Genomic DNA, 12,149 nt, shown 5'->3' with positions numbered 1-12,149 from the left:
TGCCGGTTGAAACTAAGTACAAGTGGCCAGAGCTGGGAAACAATTGTTAGCCAATTTTATTGTCCGCCCGCAACTGTGCACAGAGCTCTGTTTTGGGAACCCGAGGGGACCCTGGACGATGCACATAAGCTGGGCGAGAGCTACGCAAAAGAGGGTGGGACTAAGCCAAGGGCAACCCAGAGGGGCGTTTTGTTTTGTTTTGTTTTTGCTAGGTTCTGGCTCAAAGTGCTGTTTGCACTTGTCTGCCAATACTCCCAACATGCCAGGCCCAACCACTTTCATCCCAGCCTATTTCAGAGGCCACTAATGGGCACCAAATACCTGAATAAGTAAAATTTCATTTAGTCCTTAGCCCAGTGAGGTAAGATATGTGAACCCCATTTTGCAGATGTGGAGACTGATACGCAGAATGGCTCTGAGGCCCCTAAATTCCAATCCAGGTCTTCTAAATCTGAATCCAGTGCTCTTTCCACTTTTTTCTTGAATTCCCAGATGTTTCCTCTAATTTATTCCCCACTTATTTTTTTTATTTTTTTTATTTTTATTTTTTTTTTTTTTTTGAGGCAGAGTCTTGCTCTGTCACCTAGGCTGGAGTGCAGTGGCACAATCTTGACTCACTGCAACCTCCGCCTCCTGGGTTCAAGCAATTCTCCTGTCTCAGCCTCCCGAGTATCTGGAATTACAGGTGCACACCACCACGCCCAGCTAATTTTTTATTTTGAGTAAAGGTGGGATTTTGCCATGTTGGCCAAGCTGGTCTCGAACTCCTGACCTCAGGTGATTCACCTGCCTGGGCCTCCCAAAGTGCTGGGACTACAGGCATGAGCCACCACACCTGGCCTGTTGCCCATTTTTAAGTAGACAGTTATTCTGCATGCTCAACAAATAATGCAGACTGAGCTTTCATGTTTAGAGTTAGACTCAATTTCATAAAAGAGTGAAGTTGATCTTCCCTGTTTAATGACAGTCATAATTATTCTTGGGCTGCATAGCAATTAAGCGTAACTAAATAGTAAACAGGTCTCCCCCTGCCTAATTTAAAAATTATAAAGCTCCACTACTGCATACTAGGCATTGTGATTGGTGTTGAGGATGTCAGGATGAAGGCCAAGAAGAGCCTGCACACTTCAGAAGACTTCGTATGTACCAGGCACTGTGCTGAGGACTTTCCATGCCTTAATTTATTGAATCCTCACAGAAGGCTTTGCAGATTCTGTTTTCCAAAGATGATCACAACAATATCATCATACACCTTCCTAATCCAGTGGTGGAGTTTATTTCAGCATCCCCTTCAATGTGGGCAGGCCCTGACTGGTAGCACACAGAGGGAGTAATGATGTTCAGTTCCAGGCGTAGTCCTCATCTGTCTTGGCAGCTTCTTCTTGCTTCCTGGAATACCTACTCTGCAATGTTTCCTCTCAGAACCCAGCTATCATGCTCTGAGAAGCCCAAGCCATGTGGAGAGGCCACACGTGGACATTCCAGTGACAGCCCTCACTGATCTCCCATCCAACTGCCAGCATCAGCTGTCAGCCATGTGAGAGCCATCTCGGATGTCCAACCCAGCTGAGCCTTCAGATGACTGTATCCCCAGCTGCATTCTGACTACAACAGCATGAGACTCCAGATGAGAACCACCCGGCTGAGCCCAGTCAAATCACAGAACCATGAGAGATAACAATAGATTATTTTAAGCCACAAACCTTTGTGTTGCTTTGATTTGCAGCAGAAAATAATTGGATTAGGAAACATAGGTATGAGTTTTCATCCCCATTGGGACAGATGGGAAAGCGTGACCCATCTGTCCCATCTGGGTTTAGAAATTTCCCGACTCCACAGAGCTGGTAGGTGGCAGATTTAGGATTTAAACCCAAGGCAGCATGACCCTGACTGCCGAGTTTCCACACATGACTTCTTCTTTCTATGAGCTCCCAGTCTCAAAAGAGTCAGCCAAGACTTAAGTGAGATATGTCACACACACTTCCAGTGTGGGCAGAGGGCTGGGTTCACATACAGGAGTGAGGTAGCTCACCCACATTTGCCATATTATCTTGCCACCTATCTAGCCTCAGGTAGCACCTCCCACTTCTTTGGACCTCATGCTTAAGCCTGCATGAACTTCATACCCTCTAATCTGTCATGCCCAAGTACTTACCTGGAACTCTCCTCTCTACCCACCCAAGGCTGGTTAACACATCTTTATCCTTCAGTATGCAGCTAAGATGGCCCCTCCTTCGGGAAGCCTTCCCTGACTTCCCCATCACATCCCTGACAGGGTAAGGTATCACCCCATGGGCTCCCATAGTACCCCACTTTTATCATTAGCATTTATCATACATATTGCCTGTTTTCTCAGTCTGGGCAAAGAACATGTACTCATGTGCCTGACACAGGGCCTGGCACTTTGTCGATGCTCAGTAAATATTGCCATGGGGATTACTCATCACTCAAAGAAGGCTTCTCAGAGGCCGTAACATTCTGGCTGGACTTTGTGAGATTGGTGGACATTTGCCAGGTTAGCAGTTTTCAACCAGGGTCATATATGCATGGAAATCACCGGTGCAACTCTTCCCGAACATGGATGTCCAGCCCCTGCCTGAGCACACTGAATCAGAATCTCCAAGGCTGAGCCTGGGCAGGGACAGTTTTCATAGGTTTCACAGGTGATTGCAAATGACAGCATGGGATAAGGAAAGATAAGACAGATCTCATTATCATCATCATACTCATCATCTTACTGTCAGCAACAGTTCTCAGCATTTGACATATCTTAACCCCTTTGAGCCTCACAGTGTTCACTGTCTACATAAAGCACAAATCCTAAGGTGGGCATCCACAGTCCTGTGGTATCTCTCCAGCCAAGGTCCCCAGCCCTTTCCCCACGTCCCCACACTCCAGTCACGCCAAAGGACTGGGAATGCCTGGAATCCATGGTGCGGTTTCATGCCTCCTTTCTCAACATGTGTCATTCCCTCTTTTGCCCACCCCATACATTTTTAATCGCCCTTCAAGGCCTAGTTCCAAGCACAAATTCTTTTTTGAAACTTTCTCCTCCCAGTTCAAGACAAGCTGGTTACCCCCAGCTTTGGGCCGTCCCTTACAGGGATGCTACAGCTCTGCATTAATCCCACAAATATACACTGAGTACTACTTTGGGCCAGGCACTCTGCTAAATAATACTGGACACAAACAGGGAACCGTCTAGCCCAGACCTCTACTCCTCCCAACGGAGATGACGACCACAGCTTCCTCAGTTATCGGACTCTATTTCCCTGTATTGCTATGGTTACAATCTCCCTGGGGGAGGGAATTCTTCTGGGAAGTGTTGGGTCAGGCATGCGGAAGGCTCTCAGTAACATTTGCTGAGTGAGGGTTGTGAGCAAATAACAAGGTGAATCCTCCTCTCCTCCCTTCCTCTCTCAGTAAAACTTTTCCCCAGCAGCTCTCAAAATTCCTTGGATTACCTAAATCCAAAAAGTCTTTTATTTCACCCTTAAAGATGGTCTTTGATGCTTACGGTTATGGAAATGGCAATCTACAGGAGTCCCTCAGCCCTCAGATAATGAATCCTCATTGTTCGATACATAAGGACTTAGGAAAAATGATTAAATAGGTCACATTTATTACTATGAGCCAGACGCTACTCTAGGCAGTTTCCATAGTTCTTATCCCATTTAGATCTCGTAGTTACCCTGAGGGCTCATTTCTATTGTTGTTCCTCTTTACTGAGAAGGAAATGGAGGCTCAGAGAGGCCTGCCCAAGGTTGCACATCTAGCAAGTGATGGAACTAAGGGCCAAACCCAGGCAGTTTGGTTCCAGAGTCCTGCCTCTCAGTCACACAGTCAGGCAGCACAAACACAAAGGTTTCAGGGTCCCACCTGGCCCTAAAGACCAGATGTCCTGGCTGGCCCCGCTGTGGTGGGCACATGCTGCTCTCCCTCTGCTGGGCCTGGGCCACTCTCTTCTGCTCTGCCCTTCTTATTTCCTCCCATGGCTCATCCAGCCTCCTGGCTTCCACCTTCTCTCTATGTCCCAACTGCTAAATCCCTCTCAATGCCTCACATTCAAACTCCGCAGGAGACAGAATCATCAGAGGAGCTCCCACTCTTACTAGGCAAAGTTCCGTTATAAGGCCACTCCAAACACTACTGGCCAACCCACTGATGGACTGCCCTTGGCTCAGGAGCCACCCTGATGCAATAAATTTCCAATGGATATAAGGCAGCTGATTGGGGATTCTCAGAAGGACCTGAGAGTTTGACTGATTTACAGAACCCAATAAACTTTTAAAAATTAACTGGAGGCCGGACGTGGTGGCTCATGCCTGTAATCCCAGCACTTTGGGAGGCCGAGGCAGACAGATCACGAGGTCAGGAGATCGAGACCATCCTGGCTAAGACGGTGAAACCCCGTCTCTAGTAAAAATTCAAAAAATTAGCTGGGAGTGGTGGCAGGCGCCTGTAGTCCCAGCTACTCGGGAGGCTGAGGCAGGAGAATGGCTTGAACCTGGGAGGCGGAGCTTGCAGTGAGCCGAGATCGCGCCACTGTACTCCAGCCTGGGCGACAGAGCGAGACTCCGTCTAAATAACTAAATAAATAAACAAAAAATAAATAAGTGCACTGGAAAAAGATTTTAAAGACTGATATTGGAAGAGTTTCATGGATACCTGATGCCTTTGCCTACCTGGCATAGCTCAGACTTCCTAACAAAATACCATAGCCAGGTGGCTTAAACACCAGAAATTTATTTGCTCATAGTTCTAGAGTCTGGAGAGTGCAAGATCAAGGTGCTCATCAATTTGGTTCCTGTTGAGGGCTCTCTTCCTAGCTTGCAGAAGGCTGCTTTCTCGTTGTATTCTCACATGGTGGAGAGAATGCCAGCAGGCTCTCTGGTGTCTTTTTTATAAGGGCACCAATCCCCCCCTGAGGGCTCCACCCTCATGATCTCACCTAAGTCTCATTACTGCCCACAGGCCGCATCTCCAAATGTCATCGCACTGGGTGTTAAGGCTTCAACTTATAAATGCTGGGGGGACACAAACATTCAGTCCATAACACCGCCTAATATTCACTCCCCTTTCTGATACTCGCACCCTGATTTTCCTTTTTGGAACCACCCCTTCCTCACTCAGTTCCTGTGGTTCTACTGGGCTGAAACTATCCCACCCCCAGCTTCATGGGTAGGTAGAACTTGACCTGGCCACCAAAAATGTTCCACTCCTCTGGTCATAGTAATTCATTGAAAGATGGAACCATGACCCATATTTGAACCAATGAGAGATAGTGCCTATTATGGACTGAATCGTGTGTCCTCCCTGCCCCAAATACATATGTTGCAGCCCTACTCCCCAATGCGACTGTATTTGGAGATGGACCCTTTGGGGAGATAATATGGTTAAATGAGGTCATAAGAGTGGAGCCATAATCCAATAGGACTGGTGTCCCTTTAGGAAGAGCACCAGAGATCTCTCTGTCCCTCTCCATGCCCACAGAGAAAAGGCCATGTGTGGACACAGCAAGAAGGTGGCCATCTAAAGTTATAAAGAAAGGCCTCACCAGAAACCAACCCTGATGGCAACTGGATTTTGAACTTCTAGTCTCCAGAATTGTGAGAAGTGAATTCTTGTTGAGAAGCCACCCAGTGTGTGATATTTTGTCATGGCAGCCCAAGCAGACTAAGACAGTACCAGAGCCAGTGGAAAAGACAGGCTGTTATAACGAAGGTGGGATTATCATGTAAGCCTGAGCTGTCAGAGCTCATGAGAGGGCCTGCCTGACAGAAAAGCCAACACAGAGCAAAGTGAAGCCAGGAGATGGAGGTCCTGACTGTGCCTGAGGAGCACCTGGATCCAGCCATGCCTGAAGTGGGTCTATACCTCTGCACATCACAGTTACTCAAGCCAATGAATTATTTTGTTTTGCTTTTTATTGGTTTGTTTGTTTGTTTTTGAGACAAGTTCTCACTCTGTTGCCCAGGCTGGAGTGCAGTGGCACGATTATGGCTCACTGTCATCTTGAACTCTTGGGCGCAGGTGATCTTCCCCCCTCAGTTTCTTAAGTTGCTTGGACTACACACTTGGCTAATTTTTTAATTTTTTGTAGAGATGGGGGTCTTACTATGTTGCCCAGGCTGGCCACAAAATCCTGGCCTCAAATGATCCTCCTGCCTCGGCCTTTCAAAGTATTGGGATTATAGGCATGAGCCACCATGCCAAGCCTATTTTGTTTTGTTTTGTTTTTAAAGACAGGGTCTTGCTATGTTGCCCACGCTGGCCTGGAACTTCAGGGATCAAGAAATCTTCCTACCTCAGTCTCCTGAGTAGCTGGGACTACAGGCAGGCACCACTGCTCCCAGCTTGAATGAACTCTTTTTTTTTGCTTGATTTTAGTTTCTGTCATCAAAAGCACCGTGACTAATACAGAGTCAACTCTAATTTTATTACTTTTTTCATTATATCTGATCAGATATAACATCATAAGCACACTGGTGAAAAAGAGTTGTAGTCAGAGTACCACTCGAATTGAAGCTTTAAACTGTTAATAAGCCACCTGCAATCCCTCGGTGCAAAGAAAAGGAGAATTTGGACATCTTGATTTCTCACCTGGTATTCAGAGGTCACCAACCTGGCTGGCTCCCTCTTAGAGTGTGACATCTTTAAAATGGGCTATGAAGCCCTTTGCCTAAGACCTTGCTTTCCCAAGGGGCAGCTATTCACACCTAGCAGACAACACGCTAGTGTAGACATCTCAGTGCACTCGGTAAGCCTCTGAAGCCTCTTCTTGTGAGTCAGGCCAGCAATGGCCCTTGCACTGGCAAGCATCTTGCTCAAGCTCTTAAGTGCTCATAATACAGTGATTAACACAGAGTGTCCAGAACAATGATTATTTCCTATCAGAGGTGGGTGGTGCATTAGTCAACAACAGGCAGAAAAGCCCAGCAATGTTTCTGAGCAGACTCAGAAAGTGACAGTTGTTCTCAAACCTGAGTATGCATCAGAATTGCAGAGAATGGTGGTGAAGCGGGTGGGGAGTAAGGGTGGGGTTGCGAAGACTTGTCAAGACACACACGGCTGAGCCCTACCCCTAGAGTTTCTGATTCAGCAGGTCAGAGTGGGCCCCTAGAATCTGCATTTCTCACAAGTTCACAGGTGCTGCTGGTCGGGGGGCTATACATTGAAAATCACTGTTAGAAGATTGCTGAATTGGATAAAGGCCCCTCAAAGGAGAAATGATCCAGCACTTGTTTTTTCTGCTTCCCTGAAACCCTCATCTCAACAAAGATGCCCTGTCATCTCCATTGTGGGTCCTGAAGCCTTGGACAAGTACAGGAGTGAAATGTACATCTACATAAAAAATGATACACAATGCTAACTTCATGCCTGTGGGTATAGAGCCAGAAATGTCACAGCACGCCTGCATATCTATCACATTGTCACAACAGCCCCTAGATGCAATTATTCCTGTATTACAGAGAAAGAAGTGGAGGTACCAGGCAGCTGTGACTGTTTCTGCAGAGAAGACACACATGGAAGGCAATTTTTTTGGTCATGAGAATTGTCAAATGTACATAAAGGTGGAATAAATAGTGTAATAAATCCCCAAATGTCTCAACTGCAGTGGACTCTGGCAATGACAGTGGTTCTCAAATTTGAGTGTGCATCAGAATCACCTAAAAGACTTGCCAAAACAGAGATTGCATGGGTATCATCCACAAATAAGAATTATTAGGACTTCGCCACATTGAAAACTCTTTTGATGACAAGACAGCACTGGCAGGGAATAAACTTACAAAGGTAGTTTTATGTTTCGCTTTGTTTTGTTTTGTTTTGTTCTTGAGGCAGGGTCTTGCTCTGTCACCCAGGCTGGAGTACAGTGTTGTGATCATGACTCACTGCAGCCTCAACCTCCTGGGCTCAAGTGATTCTCCCACCTCAACCTCCTGAGTAGCTGGGACTACAGTCATGTGCCACCATGCCCAGTTAATTTTTGTATTTTTTGTAGAGATGGGGTTTCGCTATGTTGCCCATGCTGGTGTCAAACTTGGGCTCATGAGCTTGACTTTGGGATTACAGACACGAGCCACCGCACCCAGCCAGATTGTTTGATGTTATCTCCAAATGAATAAATGTTGGCCACAGGGACACTGCTCAAAAGGAACATTGATAACATACCTCGTTTTGGTAGTCCTGTTCGGGCCTATCTTCATTTTTATGTTTTTTTTCTTTTTCTTTTTAAGAGATAGGGTCTCACTCTGTCCCCCAGACAAGAGTGCAGTGGCAAGATCATAGCTCACTGCAACCTTGAACTCCTGGCCTCCAGTGATCCTCATGCCTTGACTTCCCAAAGTGCTGGGATTATAGGCGTGAGCCACCACGCCTGGCCTCTTCATTTTTCAAACAACCCAGAAGGGATACAGAATAGAACGTCACTTGGATAGCTGTTTGACAGCTTTTTTTCTTTTTTTTTTCCTTTAATTGAGACAAGGTCTTGCTCTGTGGCCCAGGCTGGAGTGCAATGCCGCTGTCGTGGCTCATTGCAGGCTCAACCTCCTGGGCTCAAAGGCTACTCCTGCCTCAGCCTCCTGAACAGGCATGTGCCACAGCGCCCAGCTTATTTATTTATTTATTTATTGAGAGGGAGTCTCGCTCTGTCGCCAGGCGGGAGTGCAGTGGCTCAAGCTCAGCTCACTGCAAGCTCCGCCTCTCGGGTTCACACCATTCTCAGCATCCCGAGTAGCTGTGACTACAGGTGCCCACCACCACGCCCGGCTAATTTTTTTGTATTTTTAGTGGAGACGGGGTTTCGCCGTGTTAGCCAGGATGGCCTCGATCTCCTGACCTCGTGATCCGCCCACCTCGGCCTCCCAAAGTGCTGGAATGACAGGTGTGAGCCACCGCGCTCAGCCCAGCTAATTTATTTTTATTTTTTGTTTTTTGTAGAAATGGGATCTGGCCATGTTGCCCATGCTGACAGCTTCTAATAGAAGCAAATATATGCTCTCCTTGTAACCAGTAAGTTCACTTGCAGACATTTATCCCAGAGAAATGAGAGTTTGTATCCACCAAAAAAAACTTGTAACAGAATGGTCACTATAGCCAGAAAAGAAATGAGGGAGGTGGGGAAGGAGGGAGGGAGGAAGGGAGGGAGAGAGGTAGGTAAGCCGGCAGGCAGGCAGGCAGGCAGGTGGGAAGCAAGCTAGGTGTCCATCAACTGGGTAAACTTTTTAAAAATACGGTATCGGCCGGGCGCGGTGGCTCAAGCCTGTAATCCCAGCACTTTGGGAGGCCGAGACGGGCGGATCACGAGGTCAGGAGATCAAGACCATCCTGGCTAACACGGTGAAACCCCGTCTCTACTAAAAAAGACAAAAAACTAGCCGGGCAACGTGGCGGGCGCCTGTAGTCCCAGCTACTCGGGAGGCTGAGGCAGGAGAATGGCGTAAACCCGGGAGGCGGAGCTTGCAGTGAGCTGAGATCGCGCCACTGCACTCCAGCCTGGGCGGCAGAGCGAGACTCCATCTCAAAAAATAAAAAAATAAAAATACGGTATCTTTACACAGTGGAGTACTACTCAGCAATAAAAAGGAACTGATATGAACTACTTATATTCCCAACAGGATGGATCTTCTAATTTGTTATGTTGAATGAGAATATTCTGTATTACTTCAAGTTTATGAAGTACAAGAACAGGCAAAATGAACCTACAGTGACAGAAAGAATACACTGTAGTAGTTGCCTGAGGCTGGATGGGGAGAGGTCTTAAGAACCGGGACAGGGAAGGAAGGTAGGTCAGGAAGGCCCACACGGAACTTTCTGGGGTGATGGGCACGCTCTATTTGTTGATCTGGGCGACGGTTACACAGGTGTACACATATATAAAAATTAGTGGAGCTGAACACGTAAGGTCTGGGCATCGCACTGTATGTAAGTTAAACTTCAGTAAAGTGCTCTCGGCACACATCCGCAGCCACACCCACACAAAATCCCAGGAGGCTCAGTACCAGCTGTGGTCCGGGCCTTACCCACTTCGGAGAGGCCACGACCCAAGGCATCCGGTTTCCTCTCGCTCCAGTTCAACTTCCGCGCTTACGAGGGCCGGGACTGCAGCTACCTTTCTGGAAGGCGCCGGCCAGCCAGTCACCGGCTGAATCCCGCAGGAGGCGGCTCCCAGTCTCCGGCTGCGGGGCAGAGACCCGGGCGCCCCGCCCTCGCCAGCGCCCGCCCCCGCCCGCCCCCAGCCCGCCTCCAGCCCGCCCTCCGTATCTGGCCCCTGGGCAGCTGTCCCGGGAGGCGGCCAGCGAGTTGGGGCCGCGCGATGTCACACGGAGCCGGGCTCGTCCGCACCACGTGCAGCAGCGGCAGCGCGCTCGGACCCGGGGCCGGCGCGGCCCAGCCCAGCGCCAGCCCCTTGGAGGGGCTGCTGGACCCCAGCTATCCCCGGACCCACGCGGCCCTGCTGAAAGTGGCGCAGATGGTAAGTTAGCGCGGGGCGCGAGGCCGAGGTCCCACGAGGCGTCCCGGGAAAGCAGGGGTCGGGGAGCGGACGCGCCGGGCGGCTGGACCGGGCCGGAGCCCAGGGAGCATCGCGCAGCGGGCGGGGGAGCGCGTCGCTAAAGTTCGCGGCAGGCTTCCTCCGGGAAAGTTGCTGCCGCAGCCCCGGCGCTGGAGCTCAGTCCGCCGCGCTGGAGCTCAGCCCCCAGCGCCGCCCCCGACCTTGCTCCCGGGGACCCAGGTCGCCAGGGTTGCAAGTTTCTCCGGCCATCCCCCTGCGGAGCCTGACCCTCCTACTGACTGAAGCCACGGGCACAGTTCCTTTTCGTCTTTCTTCCTCTTCTCTGGGCCGCGCCGCTTCGAACCCGAGTCGGGGGTGGAAGAGTCGCCCAGGCGGCGGCGCTGAGGCAGCGAAACCCTACCTCCTCCCCGTCCACGGCCTCCTCTTTCCTCCGAACCCGGCGCGGCAGGGCTTCCCTGCTGTGTGTGCAGTTTCGCTCGAAGGAGGTCAGAGGGTCTTCCGTTCCATGGTAGGGAGAAAGAACTGGGACCATTGAGACGGCCGTCCTGGCCCCCTGCGCTCTCAAGTTCCGAGGGAGGGCCCGGGTCTCAGGGGACTCTGGACGGCAGGTGGTCAGCTGGGAAAGGCCTGTTCTCAGGGGCTGGTACTCATGTGGGGGAGCCAGACTGTTGAATGGGAGTCACCCGTGGAGCCAGGCAGGATGAGTGTCTGGGCTTGGATTGTGACCAGCTCAGCACAAGGGCCTTCTACCAGGGCAGACGTTGCCTGGCCGATTCTCTTGTTCCCCACTCTTTTCTTTTCTCCCCTCCCGTTTTTTTCTTCTTTAAAAAACACCTTTTCCGTTTGTATGATGTGTTTTGAAACTGGGTTGGGCTGTTTGTGACTCTCCACCATTGTAATGTTTGCACCAAGAATGGTGGGGAGGGGAGCGGTAAGTTTCAAAAAGAGGTGTAGGGAAAGGCGTGTGGGGCTTGGACAAGGTCACAGACCCAGAAGCTGGGGCCTGCTAAGGTGGACTGGCCCCAGGGGGTTGGGCACAGGACGTCTGTGCATCTATAGCATTGCTATTCCAGACACTGAGTGTGCATAAGGTGGCCCTCATGTCTTGCTTGGGCCAGACCTAAAGAGAAGGGGCACTGAGTTCCTGCCTCCCTAGGAAGGGTGTCTAGATAGACCAAAAATTAGAAATAGAGGCATTTTAGCAAAGTACAAAAAAAAATCTGGTGCTGAGCATTGTTGGGTTTGAGCAGGGCATTTTTTGGCCCAGGCTAAGAGATTTGATCAGCCAAATAGAAGAGATCAGCCCATCTCACCATCCTTAAAAGAAGGGCTGGGGTGAGACAGGCCCTACCTGAGCATTGGAAGGGATGAGTTTGGTAGACAGAGAATGGGATCAGAAGCCTCCATCTTGGCCCATGAGTTTGCTGGACAAAGATATTGTGGGATGAAAAGTCTCCTTGTTGGTCTATGAGTTTGGTACACAAACATAATGGAGATGAAACCTGGGCAACATAGCGAGACTCCCATCTCTACAAAAAAAAATTTTAAACCCGGTGTGGTGGCAGGGGCCTCTAGTCCCAGTTACTTGGGAGGCTGAGGTGAGAGGATTGATTGAGCAGAGGAGGTCAGTGAACTG

General features: G+C 49.6%; 1 protein-coding gene across 6 annotated transcripts in view; it reads left to right on the top strand.

The window, feature by feature from the left end:
• Window positions 1-9,993: 9,993 nt before the first annotated feature.
• CMTM7 (CKLF like MARVEL transmembrane domain containing 7) overlaps window positions 9,994-12,149 on the top strand; it is a 64,362-nt gene continuing 62,206 nt past the window's right edge. Inside the window, exon 1 of one of the 6 annotated variants that reach the window (XM_015132326.3) lies at window positions 9,994-10,474. In XM_015132326.3, coding sequence (XP_014987812.1) covers window positions 10,316-10,474 — 159 coding nt within the window. In that variant the 5' untranslated portion in view covers window positions 9,994-10,315. 6 annotated transcript variants of the gene reach the window in all.

This window comes from Macaca mulatta, chromosome 2 (assembly GCF_049350105.2).
Source record: "Macaca mulatta isolate MMU2019108-1 chromosome 2, T2T-MMU8v2.0, whole genome shotgun sequence".
NCBI lineage: Eukaryota > Metazoa > Chordata > Mammalia > Primates > Cercopithecidae > Macaca > Macaca mulatta.
The sequence above is the reverse complement of the archived record's forward strand: the minus strand, read 5'-3'. Positions and strand labels throughout refer to the sequence as shown.